Genomic DNA, 19,312 nt, shown 5'->3' on the forward strand with positions numbered 1-19,312 from the left:
AAACTGAATTTAGCAACGGCAGGGATGGCAGCGGCACAACAGACAGCATATTCAATTTATGGCAGCTCAGGGAAGGCCGTGCAAGGGCAGAGGGAATGGCTTTAGTTATTTCTTGGGGAATTTGTCCTTAAATTATGCCTGAGCCCAGGCAGCTGTGTGTGATTTGCCAGAACTAGCGACTCCTAACTTTGGTTAATTTTTATTTCATGGCTTTGGCATTTGTCTTTGCTGCTTTTTTGGTTTGCTTTTGTTTTGCATTTACAAAAGAAGACATCACTGACTTATTCATACATATTCATGCTGCACACTGTTTTGGGTTGCATTTTCACACCATTCCATGCTCCATGTAGCTTCTGGGTAGCAAGGAGGACGAGGACATGACCAGAACTGGAGAGGATGATGGGAATAATTTCCTGAGCAACCAGCATTTGGAGCAGAGTAACAAGGTAGGAACATTGCTATTAACTCCTTATTCTGTCCGCCCCTCTCTGTGCCAGTCCTGAATGAGTCCCATGGGCTTTCTGTTCATTCTGACTAGATTGAGTGCCTGCTGTGTGCCAGTGGAATGCACAGTGACTAGGTCTCCTCTTTCTCAGAAGTTACAGACTGGGTGATAGAGCCAGTCATGAAACGGCAAAACAAACATGTAGTTGCAAATAAAAACTGGGTGGTTATAGGAGAATAACAGGCATTGGATGGTGGACCTCACCAGCTCCTCAGAGATCTAACCCAGTCAGTTCGTTTATGCATTGGAAGCTGAGGCCTGTGAGGGGCAATGATGTATCCAGGGCACAGAGGCAGTCAGTGAGAGTTGGGGCAAGAGCCCTTACCTCTGGACTGCCGTGATCTCCCAGATCATTCAATTGTAGGAGCCATCGAGAGAACCAAACGCCCTTCTGCAATGTCCTGATCTGGAACCCAGTTTAGTGTCATCTGGGCGTTGTTGAGAATTTGACCGTCCACATGGAACGCTCCTCCAGTCACGATGATACTGAACATTTGGAGCAGACATTCTCCATGGTTGAAAGAACCCTAAAGACTGGGATGTGGTGGGGGATAGGAGGCTGCAGGTTTGGCGTTTGTGGCCTTCCAAGTCATGGAGTCACGAATGGGAGATCATTAGGGTGTAGACAGTTTTGAGAGCAAAGCAATTAAAAGTGAGGGCTTTGGAATCAGATCTGATCTTGATCACTATCACTGTGACCTTGGTTAACCCTTGCTTAACCCCTAAGCCGAGTTTCCCCATCAATGAGAATAGTAAACTTTCTTGTTAGAATTGTTATGATAATTAAATAGAAAGGTGTGTACTAAGTGCTCAGTAAATGATAACAATTACTATTTTTATGATTATATTTTAGACTTTTCCTTCTTTGGAGGTTTAGATGGATTTAATAACTAGATTGGTGGCAAACAAGACCCAATAAATAACAGCTCATTTGTGTGGGTCTTGTCTTCCATTTAAAAATCTTAATCATTTTACAACTGTGGAGAGAGGGGTGTGGTGGCTAATGTGTATATCACCAGCAGTAATGAAGTCAAGGGGAGTTATTTATAGACTGGTAGAAGAAATTTACAGCTTTGGAAACGGGGAGAAGAATGCTAATTGCAACACCTCAAGACATGCCCAGCGCAGGCTTTAACTAGCTGCATCCTTGGTACCACTCCTCTGGGACCCTCCATGACCGAAGAAGGTAGATCCGTAAATAACGTCTCCATGGGAATTAGAAACACTCCACTTTCCTAATGAGACAAATCAAAGTCATGTTAATTAGGACGCATCTGTAAAGACTAAGTCGTCTTTCTGATATATATTGGGAATGATACATTGCAAGAAGTATATAATAAATGTCCGAAGCATTGTTAATGACACGGATTCTGTACCCTTCATAGGAACAACTTACAAGGAGTGGGCTGTGGGGTGGGGGGACGCACCTGTCGTGGGTGAGACATTGTGCCACGATCTTTAGTGAGTCAGTCATGTCATTTTGTTCTCATAGTCACCTTGGGAGGGGGCATTCCTGTCCGCCTTTTATAGGGTGATGAGAGTGATGTACACATCTTTGTGTTCTTGCTGAGCATCGCCCTGCCGTAGAGTGAGTGTGTGTGGCCCTGTGTCTGCGCCCCCTCTCTTCCCTCTTCCTCTCTTTCGTTTTCCCTCTGGCTTACTTGCACTTGCTCATTCATTTTCTGTCTCTACCCTTTCTCTCTCCTCCATCTACCCTTCCCGTCCTCCTGAGTCCGTTTTTGACTAAGTACTTTGATTTGCAGATTATGGAGGACTATTCCAAAGGGGGCTGCAAAAATGGATATTTAAGGCACATGGATTCCAATATTTTAGACTACGATGGCGCCCACAAACCTAGCTGCCCTGGAGAGCAGAGTCTAGAAGAAGGCGAGCTCATGAACCTGCTCGCCCCTTTCTTCAACGAGAAGGCCACGTTGTTACTGGAATCCAGGTAGACACTGGGCCCAGACATTGCTTTGTGTCTCTAGTTCGAGGGGAGAACAAAGTCATTTTGCTAAATGGATTTAGATGATGGTGCGGTGTAATTTACCTGGGAGAGCTCCTGAAATGGCTTGGAAGGAATCTTGCCAGTCATGCAATTAAGTAATTAGGCTGCATGCTGGTAGCTGTGAGGGGGCTTCAGCAAAGCCTCGTGCAGGCCCATTATAAAGAGGAGAAAAAAAAGCTTTCCTTTAAGATTATTCCTGGGAGCCCCACAAAGGGCTCTCTGGTTGTCAGCGAGAGGAATCAGCCCTGCTGAAACCTCTCCCAATTGCTACAACAGCTTAAAAACTGTCACTGTGGTCGTGACTCTGCTCTTTTATGTTGAGTTGAACTAAAATTCTCTTCTCGTTCTATCTGCTGGGAGTCATTCCTGTGTGAGGAAATACTTCAGGGTGTTTTCCTTAAAACAAAAAAGGAGAGACATTTAGGGCATTTGTATTTTTAAAATTAATCCTTTAGGAGCAAATTTCCCCCCTTTCACCTTTTTTCTAGTCCATCATAGCAGCTGCTTGGGCTTTGGAGCCAGAAAGAGCTGTGCCTTCATCTCTCAGGCCTCCGCTTCTCTGACCACTTCTTAGGGTTGCTGCGAGGACTCAGGAAAATTAGTGTGTGAGGAGAATGGCTGGCATGTGATGTGTGTTCAATAAGAGAGTTCTGTTCTCTTCCCGTTTCGATGGAGAAACGGAGCTGCTAACTGCTGCCCATGACTTGGCAGGAGCCAGGAACCCTGCTGTTTCTCACACCGTTTGTGGACTAAGCCTCGTAGACATTTCTTTAGCTAAAAAAAAAGGGCTGAAGTGTTCTGTTTTTGTGGGTTTAGCCAGACTAACCCTTCCCCAGTCCCTGACGTCTAACATTTTTCTTTCGTGAGTCCTTTTGGGGGACATGCCCAGTGGCTATTCTGGTTTATTATCACAGGGAGTTAGGTGACCATAGTCGACACTTGAGAAATGGAGAATTTCCTCAACATGGTAATTCCAAATGTTACCGTAGAGTTAAAAGATGCAGCTCGCTCTCTCTGAGGACCACCTAGGAATGCACCTGGGTGGTGTGAGCCGGGGAAAGTAATGGGCTGGGTGGGAGCGTGGGGAATTGTGGTATAAGTGTTCCCTTCTAGTGGACAGGAGCTTCTCAGCTCCGACTGATTATTGTCTTGCAAGCACATGGGCTCAGAGCTTCCAGTCTTTCAGTGGAAGCCCAACAGTTGTATTCTGAATCTCTTGATCTTTAAAAATTTAGACCTAGTTACAGTTTTTAAGAAAGCACTTTATGGGCCTGTGCCTACAGGCAAGCTTGTGACGTCTGCAGTTCAGTTACCTGTTCCCTGTTTCTGTTCCATAGGCTTCCAGGCCATTGTGGCCAGTTCTAGTGTCAGAAAAGGCTTTAGCCTGAATCTGCTGCCCTCATCCATTCTCTGGACAGCTGTCATTCACGGTGCAGTCCTGGCTCCGAGGGCCCTGCTGACGGCCCGACCGAGGTCTGCACCTGCTTCTGGAAGACACATTTCTGTGCCACGGCCCAGGCTGGCACTTCACACGCCCCATCTCATTGTACCCTCTCCCCAGCTTTACGTTCTGCTGGTGGCGATCTTTTCTCTGCAGACGTGTGAGCTGACGTTTGGGGACTTGATGTCCCCTTAGTTAGTAAATAGTAGAGCCATTGGAGAATTTTCTGGAGGGTTCTTTTAAAAAAACTCCTTGGAAGGGGGCTGGCCCCGTGGCCGAGTGGTTAAGTTCGCGCGCTCCACTGCAGGCAGCCCAGTGTTTCGTTAGTTCGAATCCTGGGCGCGGACATGGCACTGCTCATCAGACCACGCTGAGGCAGCGTCCCACATGCCACAACTAGAAGAACCCACAACGAAGAATACACAACTATGTACCGGGGGAGCTTTGGGGAGAAAAAGGAAAAAATAAAATCTTTAAAAAAAAAAAAAAAAACTCCTTGGAATAACCAGGATTCTGATTGGTTAGAGAAACACCAGTCTTCTGCCTAGGAATTCCCTCCAGGAGGTAGGTGTTTTTGGTGTACTGGAAAAAGCAGAGTTTTGGAGTCAAAGAGACCTGTGCTCCAGTCCAGCTATCCTATTTAGACCTTGCGACATGTCTCCCCACCTTGGTTTCCTCATTTGTAAAGTGGGCATGGTGGTGCTCAGTGAGGATTACCTGGAATAATGGGTATAAATATAGAGCCAGGTGAGTGGGGTTTTGGTGATATTAGTGCTTAAATCGTGCCCTGCAAGTTACTTCTACCCTTTCCTACTACTGTCAGGTAAGATTCATACCATATGTAAGATACAGCGGCCAGCCAGGGATTCATGCCTCTCTATTCCTTGCTGAGCCAGTGTCTGATAACTCCAGTGCAGAGCTCTGATAGATGTAGGCCCAAGACACCACCCTGTCCCCCCTGTTCACTGCACCCCCCCATCCCCCCCCCCCCCCCCCCCGGCTTTTGAGCTTTTCCACCTCTAGCCATGAGGGCCACCGGGGCTAGCAGAGCAGGTAGGCCCCGGGAGTAACTCGGATTCAACTTACCCATCCACTAGGATGGAATAAGGAAGCAACTTGTCCAGTAGCCACCTTCGCCTAATTAGTTGTCTTGCACTTGACCAACTAGAGCAAGTCATTCACTGGAGGTGGGGTAAAAGGGTGAGTGCAGGGCCCCTCCTGGTGTGTGGGGAATGCCTGGCCAGCCCCTCTCCCATGGTGGTCACTGTGCGTGTGATTCCCAGCCCTCTCTTTACATGCTTCCAATTCTTTTTGCCCCCATTCCCTGGAGGACGTGGTTTAGGATTTTATCACCTAATTGTTTTGGTCTTTGTAGCCTAAAATTAGGTGTAAAATTTGTTAGCTAAAGAATTGTAAACATCTAAAAGGGGAGCTATTGGGTATTATTTTGTAAATAAAGCTGGTACAGTCTTGAGCTGTAACTAATAGAAGTAGGAAGCTAACTCCTAGAAAATCTGAGTGGGCTCTTCTGGGCCTGATTGAGGGACAGGTGAGGTCCCAGCAGAGCGTGGTGCTGGGGGTGGGGGGTGGAGACAAGTTAGAAGTTAGTCGGAAGAGAGAAACGGCTGAAGAGACGTGTCGTGTGTAGGTTGCAGGGGGGCAGATGTGGCGAGTGCTTGAAGGAAGACTCCCTGCTCTGGAGGGACCAGATCTGTGGGGGCTCTAGACAGGACCCCAGAAGCCCAGCGTCCTCCTTGATTCTTCTCTTTCCTTCACCTCTCAAACCTGGGTCTAGCCATTCTGCCTCCTGAATAGCTTGGTTCATACATTTCTCGCCATCCCTGTTGCATCCTCCCCATGCCCAGCTTCCTTCAGCTTTCTTTGGCATCACTGCAGTGGCCTCCTAATGAGTCCCCTGCAGCATCTTTGTTCCATTCCAGTCTGCTTTCCACACTGCTTCCAGAGCAATTACTTAAAAATGCAATTATGTCACTCGCCTACCTAAAACCTTCAGAGACTCTCCACTTTTCTTGGGATCAAAATTGTTAACATCAAAAACAGCCTCCTAGACCCCTGCATGGTCTGGCAACCCTCTCCTTCGGCTCTGGTCACACTGTCCTTGCCTTGCTTCGGCCACACTGCCCTTTCAGTTCCTAGAATGAGCCAGCTGTTTTATTTCAGAGCCTTTGCACGTGCTGGCCCCTCTGAATAGTCCTGCTTGTTTATTTCACGGCTCGCCTCCCCACCAGGGCATAGGTTAACCCCTGTTCATCTGCCGCATCCAGGCCTTCCTTAGGGCCTTGACTTGGCCACTACTTAGGTTACATGTGATCATGTGACAGGTCATACTTTATGTTTATCACCAGTAATTTCAGAATGAGCACTCAGCATTGCCCCACGTAAAACTATTGCAGCTTCTCTTCTCCCCTCCCTGACTGATGACCTTGCCTTGTAAGTCACTGAAAAAAGAGAAACAGTCGAACTCAAGCTGCTTGACTTTTTCCCACCAGTGCCGCCAGCTTATTTGCTTCTATACCTACAAACTCTGACTTTCCTCCTTTTGTGATGGAAGAAATATCCCAGCTCCTGTCCAGACCAACTCGCCCCTTGGGATTTAGTTCCTGTCCTCTCCTGACGTCCTCTCTTTTCTGCATCATTAGTGTTTTTCTTGTCACTGAATCATTTTATTAGCATCAGACATGCGTTAATATCGAGCATTTGGGAAATGTTCGCCCTTCCCCCGCCCCCTGTCACTCTGGCTACTGCCCCATTTCGTTATTCCCCTTAAAGGCAAGATTTCTTGGAAGATTGTCTATATTCGCTGTATCCACTTTGTTTCCTCCCATTCTCTCTCTATCCCATTCAAGTGCTTTCATACCCTCCACTCCACTTGTAAAGGTCAGTGATAATTTCCAAGCTGTGAAAGCCAGTGGCCAGCGCCAGCCTTGCAGCATCCACTGGCTGCTCTCTGGCCTTCTGTTCACTACCTTCTCCCCTGTTTCCCTTCCGTCTCCCTGGCCTCTCCTTCTTGGTCTCCTTCGCTGGCTCCTCTTCCTTTGCTACATGTTGAATGTGGGTGTGTCCCAGAGCTGTGTTCTCAGCCCCTTTCTCTATATCTTCGTTCTCCTCTGGCTTTAGAGTGTGCCCTGTGACTTCCAAGTTTATACCCACATTGTACAGTCGGCTGTCTGCTTGACATCTCCACCTGGATGTCTAACAGACGCTTCACCATTAATCCGTCCAAAACCCAACTAGCTGTTCTAATCTCTGCTATTCTTTCACACTCCTCTCTGCCTAGTTGGTACAGCTGAATGTTAAGTTTCCACAATCTGCATATCCCTCAGCAAGTCCTGCTGATGCCACCTCCAAAAGGGATCCCTAATTCAAGCGCTTCACAGCTCTACTGCTACCCTCGTAGTCCACGTTGCCCCCATCTCTTGCCTGGACTCCAGCAGCACAGCCTCCTCTGCAGCCCATTCTCCACAAGCAGACAGAGAGAGCGCTGTAAAACTTAGATCAGGTCATGGCTCTTCCCTGCTTAAAGCCCTCCAGTGGGCTTCCATCGCCCTTACAGTAAGACCAGTGCTTCTTGACCTGGCCCCTGCCAATTTCTCTGTCCTTATCACCTCCGCCTCTTGTTTGCTGAGCTCCAGCCGCACTGACCTCCTGTGTATTCTTCAAAGCTTCAAGCTTGTCCTCACTTCAGGGCTTTTCCAGTAGCGTTCCCTCTGCGTGGAATGCTCTTTTCCTAGATGTGTATGTGATGGGTGGTGTCTCAGCCAGACAGCAGCTCTGTGGAGAGGCCTCTCCTGCCCACTGTGACTGGAACCCTGCTTCTGCACGTCATCTCAGGACTCTCCCCCAACCCCTCCAGTTCATAGTACTTATCATTGCCGTACATTGTCTTATTTAGTCACCAGGATATGTATGGATGTCTGTTTGTCTGTCTTCTCCTTAAGGAAATGTTAAGTTCTGTGATTCTTTTTCACCATCCATTTCCACTGCCTTACATGACAAATGGAAGGTGCTCAATAAATATTTGAATGAATGCGCAGACAATTGAAAACATGACAGCAGAACGTAAGTTTAGAAAACTGGAAAGAGTGGAGTGCTTCTTTGGGGTCAGAAAGGTCTGGATTCTAGTCATTGCTCTGCCACTTTACTGGAGGATCTTGAATCTTTACGAGCCCATTCCTTCATCTGTAAAATGAGGTTAATATTAGTCCTCATCCCATAGTCTTACTGTGAGGACTAAATGTATTTAGTGTATTTAAAGGATCTGACACAGCGTAAGTGCTTCGTAAACGTCACTTCCTTTCCCTTTACACCTTCTGTATGGCAGAGATGCTCAGGAAGGTATATAAACAACGTTCGGGCCTCTGACGGACCCTTGGACTGAACCATTAGAGAGGTCCTGATTACCACGACAGCTTAATGAATCTGCTGTTCAGATTTCTAGCAAAGTAACACTTGAAGTGTTTTATTTAACAGCACCACCACTTTAGTGTATTATAATGGCCTCTTTCACCACCTTTTACTGCCCATTTGTAAAGTCTTTTTCCAGGGTTTTATTGTGTGTTGTTTGGTAGTGAGTAATGGTCCTCCTTTGGCTAGCTAAATAGCAATTGTCATTATTTTTAATCTATATTAAGGGAAGGAGAGGAAAGGAAAATTTAGTTCAATACGCTTGAAATACCAGAAATATTTTTAAAGTCTGGGTTTACTAAATTTTAAGGTGGTTTGTGTAGTCTAGATGATTCTGTGTTAGAAGTGAAAAATGTCCCACACATTTTAATTTTGTTTTTTACTTTTTACCCTGCTTCAGTGTGCTGTAGCTGTTTAATTTGAGTTGAGTTGAGTGCCCAGAGCTGGATGATCAGAATCCAGATAGGAGTGAGGTCTTCTTCCCCTGCCCTAGAGGGCTCAGTGGGGAGAATGAGACGAGTTCATGTCACTCGTAGTGGCAGCAGAGACACAGAGGAAGGGAAGGTCAGGGTGAGTTAAGGGAGTCAGAGAGTCCAGTCTCACAAGATTTTTGGAAATAAGGCAGCAGGAGAAACTGCAGAGAGAAGAAAAGATCTAACCCTGATGAGGGCCTATTCTGTCTCCTTGTCTCCCATCCTGACCTGCCTCTTCTTTTTCCTGGAAGAGAGCAACAGCATTCTTGTTGGCCTCTCCCTTCGTCCTTGTCCCCCTCCAGTCCCTTTTAAAAATAATTTTCTGTCTCAATTTCCTAACTTTCTCTTCTTTTTTTATGACTCTCTTTTTCTCCTTTATTTTTTAGGTGATTGAAATATACTTATTTTAAAATCTTTTTCAGCTTGCTTCATTGCTTTTATTTTCTTGAGTGTGGACTCTGATTTGCTGGGTCATTGTCTGTCTTTCAGAAAGGTGGATGTGTGTGCAAGTCTGGTCTGCTTGTGCTCACAGCCCTGCGCAGCCCTACCCCTTCCCCCCTGCGTGGTGCGTTGAGGTCGCCTCAACTTGGCTCTTTAGGTCTTACTTCAGGGCTCATGAAATTTGTGTGATTGCTCTTCCCTTGGAAGTTAAATGTCTGGCCGCCTGCTTTCTGCAGATGCCCCCCTTCCTATGGTTGTGGGTCGCTTTCCTCCTCTGTTTCTGACCTTTGGATAAATTTATCTTGACTTTGAGTCCTGTAGTACACCTTCAAACATTTTTTAATGTATGTTCTGCTGTCCTTGACGTGTGTTTAGAGCAGCGTGGGAGGCGCTCCCGTGTGTTCTCACCCCACACTCTTGACAGACAGCCCCCTGTTCCTTCTTTACACACCAGCCTGAGTCACCTGTCCAAGCATGTATGTGGCTGTGCCACTTGGGTGCACAGAGCCTCACAGTTGGCTCTCCTTTCCTTAACATGGCTGAGTTATCCCCTGCCGAACGTTCCAGCCTCACCTCCTTATTCTCCAGGGTGTCTTCACTCTGTTCGTATTGTTTTCCATGCCTAGAATGTTCTGTTTCCCTTTCTCCCGGCTAGACTCTCATTGACTCTAGAATCCTTTTCTGGCATTCTTCCTGCCACCCCCAGTCCGGGCACCCTGGGGTTGGTGCCCTGTAACCCTCCCAAACTTCTGCTATGCCTGCGTTTCACTTTGTACCCTGGGCAGAAGCGATCTGTTTTCGTATCTGTCTCCAGCACCACCAGTCTAAGTCCTTGCAGGCAGTTTTGCATCTCCATGCCCGTTACAGCGCCTGGCACAAGACACACACACACAGGGGATTTCTTCTTGAACTACTCCATAGTCTTTTACATGCTGGCTTAGTTTGAGTTCCTGAGAAAGCAGAGCCTGAGATAAGGACTTGGGCCCAAGTGGTTTATTTGGGATGTGACTTCAAGGAGCAAGAAGGAGGAATCAGGAAGAGTAAGATAGGAATAGAGTCAAAGCCACTAAGGGTACCTTATTGCTCTGGGTCCTGCGGAGGACTGCTGGGGCTCAGTCCTGCTGGGCGCCCTCCGAGGGAGGGATGGTATGGTCTGTGCCTTAGTGTTGTCCCTCCAGAGGATGAGAGACTGTGGCATTTACCCAACAGCTCTCTTCCCCCACTGCTTGACATAATAACTGGTCCCTGTGATATCAACTGGTCTACACTTGCCCACTGCCCTGCTGGCTGGCTCAGAGAGCTCTGGAAAAAGCCCCAGGGCAGAGAGATGCAGGGAGTACTTGAGTTGAGACTGTCTGTCTGCAGGAGCTGTCCACACAGCTGTAGCTGGAATCTGAGGGAGGCCAAGGGCATGTGGCGAGGGCATGAAAAGCATCTGCTACCCATACGCTCTCTCCTTTACTCCTCATAGCTGTCCGGTGGAAAAAGAATTGCAGAGTTAGGATTTGAAGCCATTTTGGTCTGACTTCAAAGCCCCTGCTCTTTGTGTTAAGAGCAGTTTCGAGCATCCCTGCATTCAGCACCTGTTTCCTGAGCACCGATTGTGCACCATGACGGACCGGCTCAATGATGCATCCACTGAATTGGCCAGATTCATCCGAAGCCACACTTGCCCCCCGGCTGTAGGAATGGGGCCAGTGGCGGGTGGACCTTGCAATTGTCATGAATACTTTATGACCCTGTTTGCTCCCTTCTAGGCCCGACCTCTATCGATATAGCCATGTGGCTCCCTCACTTACTGTGTACTTGTGTCAAGCCAATTCTTCTCTTCTTATCCATGAGATAGGCATGGTAGGACCTACTTTGTGTGGTTGTCGTGAAGTGACATGGGATCAAATAAAATACTTGATGTGGCTCCTGGCACGTGGCAGGTCCTTGCTATGTTTCGTTTAAGCAGAATCTAGACCAGTTGGTGGGGAAAACTTGCGAAACTGGGTAAGGGACAAGGCCATAGCAGAAAGCTTAGTTCTCCTGCTTCCTTCCCTTTTGGAAAAACAGGCCAGACCTTCAGAAAATGCTACGTGAACTCCTTCTGGAACGCGTAAGCCTGACAGCGCAGGAAGTTTCTGGAGAACACCTTGATGGTAAAACTGAGAAGACACTTAAGCAAATGGCTGTTCAGCTAAGAGGTGAACTCAAACATTTCATCCAAGCCAACTCATTTTCCCAGCCACATGATGAACTGAAGTCGCCTTGGGGAGCCCAGCTGGGAAAGGCGGGTGTAGCGCCCAAGGTGGAGCTCAGAGATGCCTCAGTGCAGACCGCAGCCATGGAGGGCGACGTGCTCAGATTCAAACACGAAGGCAAGAGAGAGGCTTGGGAAGAGAAGCCCACAGATGCCTTATTCAGTGCTGAGCATCAGCCAGAGCACTTGTGCAGGATGCCAGGGCGGCAGGCCACTCGCCTTTCCTTCCCCAGTGGGACCCACAAAGTAAGTTTTTCCATATATTTTTTATTTACTTATTTTATACAAATAGAAAACTTAAAAAATCACCTCTGATCCCACTCCTTTTTTTGATTTTCTGCCTAGAGGTGTGTGTCCATCCTAACCTTCCCCAAGGTATTACTAACATTCCCCCCGCCCTGATCCCAGCTCTGTCATATTGATCTATATGAAAAACATGTATGTCTTTTCCTTATAAAAATGGAGTCGTGTTTTACCTCTGTCTCTGGCTTTCTCTTTCATGTTGTGTGTCAGGAACATCTTTCCTTGTAATGGCTGTGTAAGATTCCACTGTGGGGAATGTGCCAAAATTTATATACTTTTCACCTATTCATGGACATTTACTTTTGCAAGTTGTAGTAAAATTGTAGTAAGCTGACTTTAGGGGGAGGGTGAGAACCTAGATTCTATTCTGTGCGGACTTTGTGTCTGAGAGTACCATTCTGTGGGCTTTGTCCACCCTCTCTTACTTAAGCCTTACACACCCGTTAGAGGGCAGGAAACTGGATCCCGAGTGCCTGTGGTTAGCCAGCAGTTAAGGGGCTGAGCTGGGACCCTCGCTGTGCCTGACTGCACAGCCGTGCCCTTTCCCTGGCTCAAGCTACCCTCCAGCCCGAGCTAGCCCCAAGTGGTGGCTCCAGTTTTGGTAAGTGGATGTCTGCATTTTGCCTCAGTCAAGATACTGTCTTTAAGCTTCTCCTCAGATACCATCAAATATGCCAGATGATTAAAAGCCAGACTTTCTTGGCAATATCTGATTGGATCCTTGACTAAAATCCTCCTAGGAGGAGGGGTTGGCATTGAGGATCCCCATAGCAGGGAGATGTGAGCGTTCTGGTAGAGAAGGAAATAGGTCATGTTTCAAAGAGATCTCCAGTGATGGCTATTGGTGTTCTTGTTTCTCATGGGTGTTTTGTATCTGAGAAATCAACTGTATACATTGCTTCATAGCACCAGAATGGAGAATTAAGTTTATTTTCTGACCACTAAATTACTGCTTTTGTGCATACCAAAGAGAGTTAGATATATCATTAGCAAAATTGCTTTTGATTGTTTTAAATTCCGCACCAAAACTGTATTTTCTAAAGATATCAGTAGAGACCAAAAAAAAAAAAAAGACGTTGCTATTATATTAACAGTACTCAAGATGCAAATGTCTGCAATTTGGCTAGAATAGGAATGCTCTCATCAGCCCCAGCTCCTTTAATTTGTACCTGTATATTAGGAAAACTAGATGGTTTTCCCTCCTATTTGTGTGGGAGGTATCATCGTATGTTCAGGAAAATTGTATAATCGAATGAACTTAATTCCCCCAAATATACTGAGAATTTTTTTTTTAGTTTGGAATTATCCTTCTTGCTTGTGTCTTCAAAAGGAAGGCAACTGTGGTTATTTTTTATCATCTGCTATATTTGCCAGGATTCGCTAGATATTCTATACATATATATCAATTTAAACGTCTCAACAAGCATGTGAATTGGGTCGGTATTACCTACATTTTACATATGAAGAAGTATAGGCTCTGAAAGGCTCAGAAAATTGTCCAGAGTGACTCAGCTGTTAGGAGGAGTCGTAGAAATAGGAGCTGAAGTCTGGTTTTAGCGGCAGACAGAAATATTATAAACCTGCCTTTCTCAGGAAGGGAAGAGCCCTGTATCACCATGGTGGCCTCCAGTCTATGCAAAGTAGAAGACAATTTAATGCTTTTCTTTGCAGTCTTTGGTTAGTCAAGGAATCAATAGTTCTAGGGTAAACCAGAACTCTGGTATCCTGTTAAAAAGAACATCATTGCAGCCCAAGGGAGAGACCAGGAGACCAGATATACTTCCAGTTTAGTTATAGAGGCAAGAGGATGGACTTTACAGATACACCTGTGATTGCATCGGGCCTGGTTTGAGTCCTTGGGTAAGTGCCCTGACCTTTCTCAGTGGCTCGAATGAGATCAGGGTGACCTAGAGCATGAGGCTGGCCTGATGGCTAAGCGAGGTGATGTGTGGCAAGTGCCTCGTGCTTTGTACGTGGTAGGAGCGCATGTATGTTGTATTCCTGTCTGCCTTCCATTCCCAGGGGAGAAGTTCCATCATGACATCTTTAATAAGGTGGGAGGTGGGACTCTGTTCAGTGTCCATAAGGTAGCATTTTGGGTGGTGTTATTTTAGAACCAGCATTAGGTTGACTGACGGCAGTCTTCCAGCCTGAAATTGCCTTTGGCATTTGTGCTCTTGCACATATCTTTTCTGCTGCCATATGACACACAGATTTGGATCCAAGAATAAAGATTGGTGGAGACTGAGGCCCAAGCAAATGACTGTTATTTTCCAGTCCTCTTGAGGAGGCAGCCATCTCCTCCCAGCTGGTCCCCTTTACCACCTCAGACTCTTCTTGTCCTTGAACCTGTTTGCTCCTCGTCCCTGGAGTATCAGGGCAGAAAGTGTCTCACTTTTCTTAACTGAGCAGTAGATTCTGAAGAGCTGCTTTGAGGTCCAGCTCTCTAACCTTCTTGTTGTCTGACTTTGGACTGCTTGTTTGACACCTCAGTTCTTTGTCTGGAAAATAGGCATGAAAACTTCTATTACCCTGTGAGCTCTGGGAATGCAGTTTACCTGAGGATTATGGGAGAATGTGCTTGAAAGCATTTTATATCCTAGAATGTGCAAGAAACGGTCTTTCCTCTTTCCTTCTTGAGTGACTTGCTGATTTCCTCATTCCCAGGGGCCCAAATATTTCTTGTTTTCTTCTCGGGTTCCTTCTCCTCCACTTTAAAAGAATAAAAAAAACAAAAACAAAACAGGCTTTATTGAGATATAATTCACGTATCATACAATTCATCCATTTAAAGTGTACAATGCAGTAGTTTTTCAAAGTGTATTCATAGAGTTGTGTAACCATTGCCATAATCAATTTTAGAACACGTTCATTGTCTCAAAAGAAACCCTGAACCCATTAGCAGTCGCTTCTCATTTCCCCCCCACCTGCCCACCCCTAGTCATAGGCAACTGTCAATCTACTTTCCATCTTCATATGTTTGCCTACTCTGTAGACTGGGAGATAAACATAGATGCCATTAGAGGAACCAGGAGTCTGGACAGCCGAGTTGAATCCTGTTTTATAAGGTTGGCGTAATAGTGTTGACTGTGCAACCAAAGAAAGTGTATTCACTGTTGTGTACGGGTATGTTTTCAGGATGCTCAGAAGTCTCGCCTGCCCGTCCTGCTCAGACCATCCCGGTCACTAGGAAGTTTATATAGGCTCCCTGCCACCCAGGCGGGGGTAGCACAGCTGCAAGGCCAGATCTTGGAGCTGCAGGGGGAGCTGAAGGAGTTTAAAATTCGCAATAAGCAACTTCACAAAAAGTTAATTCTGGCTGAAGCGATGATGGAGGGGAGGCCAACGCCAGACAAAACGCCAGTGAAAGGTAAGCACCAAGAAAAATGTATTCTCCGCGCGCTAGATGAACGACCCGATAGAACTGCTTGAAATGTCAACCTTGTTGTTTAGAATTGCAATAAGTTTGAGTATAAATTTTGTGAATTGCAGTGATTAATCTTGACTCTTGACAAATACACAATCGAGGGAACACAATAAGGAAAATGAATCTATTGTTTTCATTTTATTCCGCAGTCTGGATAAAGGGGGCTTGCACTGCTCACAGATCTTGCGAGGTCACTGCTCCTTTCACTTGGGATTGTCTGTGGGTACTCCAGTTGTGGGATGACTTGAATCTAGGGTTTTTTTCTGGCTTCGTCAGTGGAAGCCTCAGGCATGTGGCATCGGGTAAGTGAGAGTCCTCTTTGCAGGGGTCTCTGGAATGTCCAGGCTACATTATTTTGGGTTCCTCAAGGTTAATTCCAAACCCTACTGATCTCATGTCGTCCTCTAGAAGTGACCTGCCTCTCTACCCACTTTTTTTTTTGTGAGGAAGATTCACCCTGAGCTAACTTCTGTGCCAGTCTTCCTTTATTTTATATGTGGGACGCCACCATAGCATGGCTTGATGAGTAGTGTGTAGGTCTGTGCCTGGGATCTGAAGCCACGAACCCTGGGCCATTGAAGTGGAGAATGTGAACTTAACTACTATGCCACTGGGCGGGCCCCTCCTACCTACTTTGAATTCACTGTCTCTGCTCTCCTGGGAGCTCCCAAAATAGATAGCCCCTGGGTCAAAATGTGTCCAGATTAGACTCCTAAACTTGGAGGGAGCACCTCAGGGGGTGCCCTCTAGTCTGGGACAGTGGTGCTTAGAGATTTTGGACCACTGCCCCTTTGAAAATCTGAAGAAAGCTGGGGGCCCTCTCACAGAACGATGCAGGTACGCACATCTGTGGTGTTGTACATCATGTTGAGGGTTCGTGAATCCACAAAAGTATGTCTGTAGACCCCTGATTTTGAACTTCTGCAAACGACAGCAACACACAATAACAAGAAGAGCAACAGTAATTTTTTTATTTATCTATTCAAAAAGTATTTATTAAATCCTCCTGTGTGCCAAGCACTTATATGTGAGAAATAAGTGCTGTGGAGAAAAATAAGCATGGTGGAGGGCTCGGTGACATGGAATGGGGGTAGCGTTTGCTAACGTACGTGGAGTCCTTAGCGCCTCCCTGGTGAGGCGACATCTGAACAGAAACTGGAAGGAGATGAGTGGCCCAGTCATCGCAGGAAGTGCGTTCCTGGCAGAGGCCCTGATGTTGCTTTGAACATGTAGGAGGGAGGCCAATTCCGTGGCTGGAGTGGAGCGAGAAAGAGGTCAGGGAGGTCACACTTCAGGTGACCCTCATGGGTCATTCCAGGGCTTTGTCGTTTATTCTAGGTCAGACTGGAAACTGTTGGAGGGTTTTGAGCAGCAGAGTGATGTGATCGACTTCAGCTTTAAAGCAGAGACTGGCAAACTGTGGCCTGTGGGCCAGGCTCGCTGCCTGCTCATGCAAGGGTTTATTGGAAGACAGCCACAGTCATTCATTTGCATATTGCCTCTGACTGCTTTTGCCCTTGATGGCACAGTTGAGTAGTTGTGATAGAGATCCCATGGCCGGCAAAATATTTATCATTTGGCTTTTTAAGAAAAGTAGGCCAACCTCTGCTTTAAAGGATCTCTTTTAATGTGAACCACTGGAAGGATGGAGTTGTCATCCACGGAGGTGGGAGACTGCTGGAGAGGCAGGCGTAGGTGGAGCTTTAGGTGTCTGGTTTTGGACTTACTGGAGATGCCTGTTGTCTGTCCCAGTGGAGATGTCGACTAGGCGGTTGGAGATCGATGAGTCTGGAGTCCAGGGGAGAGGTCTGGGCTAGAGTTATAAATTTAGGTAGTATCAACATATCCCGGTATTTGAAGCTATGAGAGTTGGAGACGTAGGGAGTAGGTCCAGGAACCGAGACTGGGACTCTGGTAAGTAGAGGTTGGACCGAGAAGGAGCAGCCAGTAAGGCAGGAGGGGAGCCAAGAAAGGATGACATCCAAAAGCTGGTAAAGGACAGATTAGCCGTGTCAAGTGTTGCTAATAAGACTAGTAAAACAAGGACTGAGGATTGGTCTTGGGATTTAGCAATGCGAGAGTCATTGGTGACCTTGAAGGAACCTGTTTCTGTGGAGTGAGTGGGGCCTGATGGCGTGGGTTCCAGAGAGAGAACAGGGGAGAGGTATGGGAGATGGCAATTATAGGCAGTGCTGAGGAATTTTATCACAAAGAGGGGTGGAGAAGCAGGGCAGTTAGGAGCCACTTTGTCAGCAAGTCTCAAGAGCTTCGATGAATCGGGACCATGAGTGACTGCAGTGAGGTGGCGGACTTCGTGGTATAGTCTGACAGTATGAGCCGCAAAGCTGGAGTTTTTAGGGAAGAGAGAGGACGATCCGGAAGTGTCGGTAAAGAGCAAAGGCATGTACACATTTCCAGGTTCATGATACAGAGGATGTGGGAAAGTACCGTCTGCCACTGGAGAGGCTGCAGGAGAAGTGTCGGGGGACAGCCCGGGGGGTTCCCTTAGAACAAGGGCATGGGATGAAGGTTCGGGGAGGAGATTGAGGTTATTTGGGGTTTTGCTAATAAAGGGGTTGCATACTGGGGTGGGAAGACTGCATCCGATTCGGGGATTTTCGGAGTGGTTCAGGGATGGGAGGTGACTGGGAGCTTGGACTTCCTGAGGTACTAATGAAACAAGCACCATTCATCCAGCCCCACCGTCCGCTTTAAATACCTGATCTGATTGAATCCACTTCACAGTTCTTTGAGGCAGGAACAGTAATTATTCCCATTTTATCATGGAGGCAGCACTTTCGGAGATTAAGTAACTTGGCTACGGCCACACCATTACTAACTTCCTGTGCTAGATTTGAACTAGCCTGTCTGATTTCAAAGTCTGCACCCTTTACCGCTTCATAAAGCCTGGTATATGATACTTTGCATATGGTTTTTATGATCTGTAGCTAGAGGTGTCTTCCATTTAATTTTAGGCTCTCTCTTGAGTTTGCCATAGTTGAGGTTTCAAGATAAGTCTGCCTTTGGCAAGACTGCTCTTCCCTCCCTCCCTCCTTTCCCACCTTCTGATCCATCCATCTCCCCATCCAGGCATCTATTCCCCGAGCACCTGCTCTGTTCCCAGCTCATGCACTGGGTGTAGGGGAGAGAGAGAGAGGAATGAGATACAGTCTCTGCCTTCTGAGGACTCCCTGTCTAGTGGGGCCGGGGCAGATAATTAAACAAATCAGTGTGGGGTGGGACCTAGGTGCTTCAGAGAGGAAGGATTTTATGGCAAAGGTGACTCAGCCCAACAGAGGCCCTGGCACTTGACCCAGGGCTTGCCATTTGCACTTAATGGTGTTGTCATTTCTTGCTGAGACCCTGGGGTGCCTCAGCCAGGTGCTGCTTCCCAGTGACCCAGAAGACCCCGGGGCCTCTCTCTTCTTGGGAAAAGTGGGCTTGAGTCTATAGAATTCATTTTCTCACTCCTAGTTTTTTGAGAGCCTGGGCTTAAACCATTTCAGACAAGCTGCAGTATATTTATGCTTTTTATGTCCTGTTATGGCAGCTCGATAGATTAATTTTATCTTATAAATTGCATTTTGCCTCCCCAGTGTTTTTATTTTCCCTCTTGTATCTTTGTGTTCTCCTCAGTTGCTTGGCTAAGTTTCAAGTCACTGGTTCTGTTTATTTTTCTTTCTCTTTGTGGATGCCTATAGCCCAGCCCCTTGTGGAAGCAGCCTACCAGGACAGCCTGGGAGAGCAAAAAGGGACTGAAACCCTGCCCTGTGTTTGGAGAGACAAGGAAAGGGACAATGGTCAGCACACCAGCCACAAGACTGGTCAGAATTCAACCTGTATATATATTGAACAGCTGTTGTGTGCCAGGCACCATTTGGAGTGTTTTATATAAAAATTGTTACAAAGTCCTGCAATCGCCATCTTAGGGCATTATCATTATTCTCACCTTACACATGAGGAAGCTGAGGTTTTTAAAAAGAATTGATCCAGAGTCACCCCGCTGGTAAGCAGGTAGACGCATGAAGGTATGGTAGGATGTCT

The 19,312-nt window shown here is 46.7% G+C and overlaps 1 protein-coding gene across 3 annotated transcripts in view; it reads left to right on the top strand.

Moving 5' to 3' along the window:
* The window catches only part of CDK5RAP2 (CDK5 regulatory subunit associated protein 2), a 172,942-nt gene that overhangs the window by 103,162 nt on the left and 50,468 nt on the right, over window positions 1-19,312 (top strand). For all 3 annotated transcript variants that reach the window (XM_014830376.3, XM_014830375.3, XM_044778939.2), the window contains 4 exons: window positions 351-446; window positions 2,269-2,456; window positions 11,352-11,784; window positions 14,980-15,211. In XM_014830376.3, the coding sequence (XP_014685862.3) occupies window positions 351-446; window positions 2,269-2,456; window positions 11,352-11,784; window positions 14,980-15,211 (949 nt within the window). The remainder of the gene's footprint in view (window positions 1-350; window positions 447-2,268; window positions 2,457-11,351; window positions 11,785-14,979; window positions 15,212-19,312) is intronic.

This window comes from Equus asinus, chromosome 10 (genome assembly GCF_041296235.1).
Source record: "Equus asinus isolate D_3611 breed Donkey chromosome 10, EquAss-T2T_v2, whole genome shotgun sequence".
Taxonomy (NCBI): domain Eukaryota; kingdom Metazoa; phylum Chordata; class Mammalia; order Perissodactyla; family Equidae; genus Equus; species Equus asinus.